This window comes from Abrus precatorius, unplaced genomic scaffold (genome assembly GCF_003935025.1).
Source record: "Abrus precatorius isolate BTA unplaced genomic scaffold, Abrus_2018 Scaffold4, whole genome shotgun sequence".
Lineage (NCBI taxonomy): Eukaryota > Viridiplantae > Streptophyta > Magnoliopsida > Fabales > Fabaceae > Abrus > Abrus precatorius.
The window spans coordinates 19,411,266-19,417,630 of NW_020874384.1; the positions used below are offsets into that span (position 1 = coordinate 19,411,266).

The 6,365-nt window shown below is 32.6% G+C and overlaps 1 protein-coding gene across 1 annotated transcript; it reads right to left on the reverse strand.

Annotated features, from left to right (window-relative positions):
• Positions 1 to 3,977: 3,977 nt before the first annotated feature.
• Positions 3,978 to 5,928, reverse strand: LOC113865137 (allene oxide synthase 1, chloroplastic-like). Its single transcript, XM_027499517.1, has one exon. It carries the CDS (start codon positions 5,859 to 5,861, stop codon positions 4,314 to 4,316), a length of 1,548 nt encoding a protein of 515 aa, XP_027355318.1. The 5' UTR covers positions 5,862 to 5,928; the 3' UTR covers positions 3,978 to 4,313.
• Positions 5,929 to 6,365: the final 437 nt, after the last annotated feature.

Sequence of the window (6,365 nt, forward strand, 5' to 3'; positions counted from 1 at the left end):
AGCAAAATTTTAATGCATTGCACGTATATTTTTAAATTTAAATATAAATTACAAGTAGAAAATAAAATAAAGTACTATATTATTATTATCATTATTATTATTAATCATAATATTTTATATATTAATAAAAATTAAAGAGATGAAAAAAATTAAATAGTAACAAATTATGAGAAATAAATTATTAAAATCACGACACATATCATTTTTATTAACATGGTATATTAAAAATTAAATTTAAATTATAATAGATTAAAATAAAAATAATTTTAAAAATCAATCTATTTTTAAAAATATCTTTAAAAAATTTGGTACATAAATTAAAAAAAATATTTATTTTAAAATTAATTATTTTATATGAATAAAATTAGTGGCTAAGGGAGCCCTAGTGATGAAAGATAAGATAAAGATAGTCTAAGAAGTTAACCGACCAACATCGAGCCTCGACCATTATTTTGCTCCTCTCCTCTTATCTAGGATATGTAAAAGTGTGGATGGCAGGTTAAGGTTGATTTTGTTTAAATTGTTTATGAAAATATAATATTAAAAGAAATATTTTAAAATTCAAGTTAAACATTTAAATTTGTAGTTAAAAATGATATTTTAAAAGTAAAAATCAATTTTGTTTGATTGATTAAAAACATGTTTGGTCTGGATATTGTTCCAGTATAACAAATATAGGGTCTAATGCATTGTACAAAATGAATATGTATCCCTTTTTTTTTTTGTCAAAAGAATTCTTTTCAATATGATGAGAAAAAATAATATATTTTAATCTGAAATATAGACTTAATTTTTAACAGGGAGAATTGTTTTAAACATAAAATCAATTTTTAGAGTGTTAGTTAAAGTGTGTAATAAAAGTTGATTGTTTTAAAAATTTATTGAAATAACATTATAATCACATCAGAGAGATACAAAAAAGTAAGTCACAAATGATAATATCGTTATTCAGATTACATTAACTGTTAACGTTTATTCTTCTCCGTCACTTAAAAAGAATATTTATTTACACGACAATTTACGTAAGGGCATGCATGCATATTTTATAAAGTAAATTGTGTTATGCATATTGTAAGGAAATATGAATTTAAATTTGTCTTGTAGTATTAGGTTGGAATTTTATTGACAAAAGAATTCATGCATTTCTATCCGAAATTTAATTTTGTTGTCCTTTATTTTCCTCCTTCTAATCAAATAATATTTCACACACAACAAAATTAAAATCGCAATATATTTACTCTTGTTATTTATTTATTTTACTTAATTACATGAATACAAGAAATAAAGCACCAAACTTGATTCACTACCTCTTATATTTTCCCATGTAATTGGTCAGTGACCAATTGTCATGAAGATAATGGTTGTGTGCCAATGAACATTGCCCTATATATCCTCCCATGCATCAACCTCTATCGTCATTGGTACCGCAGCATATCCATATAAAAATCAAATACTCGGGTTCCACATTTCGTACTGTTATTTTCTTTTAGATTTTTGTTATGTTATTTATTTATTTATTTATTTTAATATTGTTTACACAATAATTAGCAATAGTTAGTGTTATATTTTGTTTTAGTTAGTTTTACACTCTATTTTCTATTAGTAGCTGAATTGTATAATGGTTAGTTAATTTTTCTGTTAATTACTTTTTTTTATTATATTCTTTGTATATATAATTCATCTTTCTATAACCTTTTTAATAAAAAAAAATACAGTTTTTCAATCTCTCTCAAGTTTTCTCTTCATGAATTCTTCTTCTTTTAATAAATATATTTTATAAAATAAATATTAAATAAAAATAGAAGAATTTATAAATTTTCACTACGTCAATGATAAAAAAAAAGTTAAATTAGTATATATATCTCTCTCACTGAAAAATTTAATATATTATTTTTTTCTTTTGAAGTAGACTATCTTATATCTAATGAGCTTTTCACACCTTATAACATTTTTTTTTGTTTATTTGAAAAGACTTATATGCTTCTACAATCAATTCTCACTAATTTAAAGGCAACAATTAAAAAAATGAGAATAATCACTGAGAATAAGATTAATGGTTAATATTACATTTATGTATAATAATATTAATATCCTATTACAGTTAGGGCTATAGCTACGCCTAAACTTGAGACTGAATCACTCACAAATCTAACAAATTTCGTGTTCTGGAGATGTTAGTCCTAAGTTTGAGATTCCACAAATGTTTGGCATAATATGATCATTATTACATGTTACGGCCACTTAAATGTTTGTAAACTTTAAACTCAATATGTCGATTCGTGAATAAAAGGAAAATGTTAAAAAAAATTTATTATAATGTCATCCTTTCAGTTTCTTTTGCGAACCATCACTCCTTACTTTTTTTTAATTTGTAAGGTACAAATCCACCAAAAAAGAGTTTTCTACTGTCAAGAAGCCTGATTTAGTACCTCTTTCGTACACGCACTTGAGAAAGAATTCACTCGATATAATTGGTCCGTGGCCGATTGGTATGCAGAGAGTACAGTGATCATTACCTTGGAATTCCAGGGTCCTACCCATCAATCCACTATATCTTGTCACTTGAACATCCAGCAAAAAATGGTAGGGTGCCGTAGTCCTCACTATCATTTTTTTTATCCCTTATGTGCTCTCCTACAAGTTGCTAGTGAACAGAACCTGTTACATCATGAGTGGGACTGTTGATGACTTTGCTTTTGTTATTAATAAAAAATCAAATTATCTAAACGTTTTTTCAATTTTGAATATTTGATAATGATACTGTAAACAGATTTACGATCTTCTAAAATAAACTCACCATTTATTAGTTTTGAAGAACCTACGTTGAGTAGGTATAAAAACTTTATCCAAACCTAATGTTGGCCACTCGTGGATGTCTTGTTTTAGAAGTTTTACGGTTCAAAATTTAAGCTTCAAGTGTGAGTGAATGTGATAAGATTCCATAAAAGTTCGTACATGACTGATCAAATCTGTAAGGCGGGGCCACTCATACACGCTTTGCGTTTGAGTTTTTCACATTCTAACATTACGTTGGGATAAAAAATTGCAAGAGAGAGATTGGATGAAAATGTACTTTTTCACTATTTATGTAGTACGAAAAATAAGGAGGAGGAAATATCTTTAGAATAACATCAATAAACTTACCCCCAAATGCAAGTGTGAACGTGAAGAAGGGAAAGTTGCTTTTATTTTTTTAGCCTTTTAAAAATCAAATGAGTTTTCTATAGCATAAAAATTGATAGACATAATAAATAATTTTACGTTAATAAAAATAATAGAGTGAAAATGTTTTAATTAAGTTAAAAGTTTTAAATATTATTTTATATTCCACTTTAACTTTTTTACTATTTTGTACCTTTTTACCATTTTTTTTACTTCTATTTATTTAAACAACCCTTTTTACTATGTTTTTTACCTGTCTTATTTTTTCCTTTATTTTCTTTCTTTCTTTTTCTTTTTTGCATTTCCCTCCTTATCCAAATAAAATATAAATATCCAATCATGTCCGGAAGAAATTTATGTTAAGATCTCACATAAATTAAGTATACATGCACGGTTAAAATACTTTTATAATGACCTGCATAATTAACAATTAATTTTTGGGAATGAGTTCTATACCATTCATTCTCAGTTTTAATAACATTCCAACATTGATATTATGTTTTATTACATTAACTGGGGCAAAAATCTTCTCATCTGACTTAAATTTAATATTTAAAATTTGTAATTCTAAAATAAAATGAGTCTCCCAAGCTCCAAATCCTACGAAAAGAATTTTCTGATTTCAACTAAACAGTGCAGCAATTTGTTACGTGAGAATCTCTCTCTACCCCTTACAGGTTTTAAACGCCAACTAAACCTTATCAAAAACACTAGGTTTTGAGTAATGCTTAAACGGATACGTAGCTGGAAAAGGGATAATCATCTTCTGCACTTCATTTTTGGGTACAGACAGAGACAAGAGAAAGAGAGAACAAATAAAATATATAATAAATGACGTTGAGAAGGGAGACCGTATATGCCAAATGGGTTAATGCAGTGCAGAGCAAACATGCTTTGTTCAGCGCTCAGTCTTAATTAATAATATCCATACAAGAATGTACTAAAAGATACTATAATTTAATCGAATCATCTGCATGGTATGACTCGTACACAAGGAAAACCCAAAAGAAAAAACCACATGCGCGAAGTCGATAAAAATATTTGAAGGCACGCTCTCTTTCAAAGATTCAAAGAGGTGAAAGTAACCATAAAAATGTTGAATACCATTCCCAACAAAAAGCCAAAAGGAAGAAGAAACATGCACAAAATATCTAAAAGCTTGCTCTCTTGAGAGAGGTGAAGGTAACGGCAGAACCCAAGGGTGACCTTTCCACTTGAATATCAAAAGAATCATAACGAAGAAACAACTCCACAACCAGAAGCCTAGAAAACAACATCACAAAATCCTTCCCAGCACATTGCTTGTTACAAACGCTGGGTTCCTCCGTCTCAGGACCGTTCGACCAAAGCACGTGCTTCAACATCTTCTCTCCTTCACCGACGAACCTATCAGCCACAAACTCATCCCCTCTCTCGAATATCTTCGGATCCTTCGTCGCAAACGGTTGAAACCCAAAAAGCATCTCCCCTTCCTTCACCAAAAACGCGTTCTCGTGGCTCTCAACCACTAAGTCCTTCTTCGCCTTCCCGTACTGCAACGGCACCGGCGGTTCGATTCGAAACGCCTCGTAAACCACCGATTTCATTAACGGCATGGCTTCCATCGCCGCCATCGAGACCTCACTTCCGTTAGATTTGACGGCGGACCTCACTTCCTCCGCTAACCGGGCATGAAGTTTAACGCCCGCTCGTGCTATCCATTTCAACACGGTGGGGAAAAAAATCTTGATGCCCCCGAACGAATTGAAGCACGTGGCGAATAACAAATTGTGGCACGCTTCTTCTTTGGAGAGGCCAAGACGCACCGCTTCGTCTAAAACAGAACCCGATGACTCGTAGAAGAAATCGTAGAGTCTCTGGTAATCTTTTTTAATGAGAAAAGGAGGGAGACGGAAGGTGTGGAAAATTGGATCCTCGATGAGTTTGGGCAGGCCCAATACCAGAATTGGGCTTAGCTGGAACAGCACCCATTTCTGAACAATGCTTGGACCGTCACGTCCCAAGTTGGTGTCAGTGGGGTTGCTCCCATAAAGGGCGCGACCGAGGAAGTTAAACGCTGCTTGATCGTTAGCTTCTGCGAAGCTAGCTTTTCCATTTGCGGCAAGTCGCTTCTCCAGCGTGTCGAAGAGGGTCGTATAGGTTGAACGGAACTCTGGGATGACGTGGCGGGTGCGAGACTTGAGGAGGGAGAACATGAGGCGCTTGAGTGGTTCGTGTTTGGGTTCGGAGGGGTCGAGGTAGGAGAGGATTCGGTAACCGCCGGTGAGATCGGTGGAGGGCATGAAGGTCCCAGTGAAGACGTCGCGCTTCTCCACTTTAGTGACGTCGAAGAGGACGGGGAAGGATTTAGCGTCGAGCAAAACGACGACGTTTGGGTTGGAGGAGATGAAGGGGCCAGGGGGCATGTTGGCGCGGAAGACGGTGGATTGGTACTTTTGGATGCGCGTTTGGAAGAAGATATCGCGGCCTTGGTTGTAGAAATAGTCGAGACGGTCTTTTATGGGTCCTACGATGGGGATGCCGTAATCTCCGGGGATCTTACGCAGAGGAAGGGTGGGGGTCTCTTCCACTGACAGCGACGTCGTTTCTGAGACTGAGGCTTTCAATCGAGTTAAAGGACGCTTGGAGGAGCGGTTTCTCTTCATTGAAAAATCTAGTTGTAGTAAAGGAGGTGCTGAGACGGTGGTAATCGATGCCATTTGGGTCTGTATTTTGACGCAGAAAGCGAGGAAGAACAATGGATGTTATTGTCACTGTTGCTCTCTCTGAGTGACTGCTGATAACCTTTCGGTCTCGTATTTATTGATAACCCATTACCACACGTGCCAATTTTTCCATACATACTATTCTCCCAACTTTTTTCTCTTACCTATGTTTTTTTAAATTATCATCTCACGTAAATTATTTTTAAATATTAAAAATAATTTGATTCGATTATTTAAAATTAACAAGATTTTAATAAACTAAAAATAAAACTTAATATTAACAATAATTTAAAATAACAGTAACACAATGTATGAGAAAAATCATATGAGATATGTCTAAGACTTATGAGTTTATTTATTACATTCTTTTATATTTTAATAATTTAATTTTGATATTAGTATTTAAATATTTAACAACTACTTATAATTAGTTTTATTAACACTAAATAATTATGCAACATCAATATTCTTTTTTCTGAGCAAACATCCTAATGATCA

Bases quoted from the DNA above. Each gene is read 5' to 3' on its own strand.
- LOC113865137 (XM_027499517.1), bottom strand. From the start codon at position 5,861: ATGGCATCGATTACCACCGTCTCAGCACCTCCTTTACTACAACTAGAT.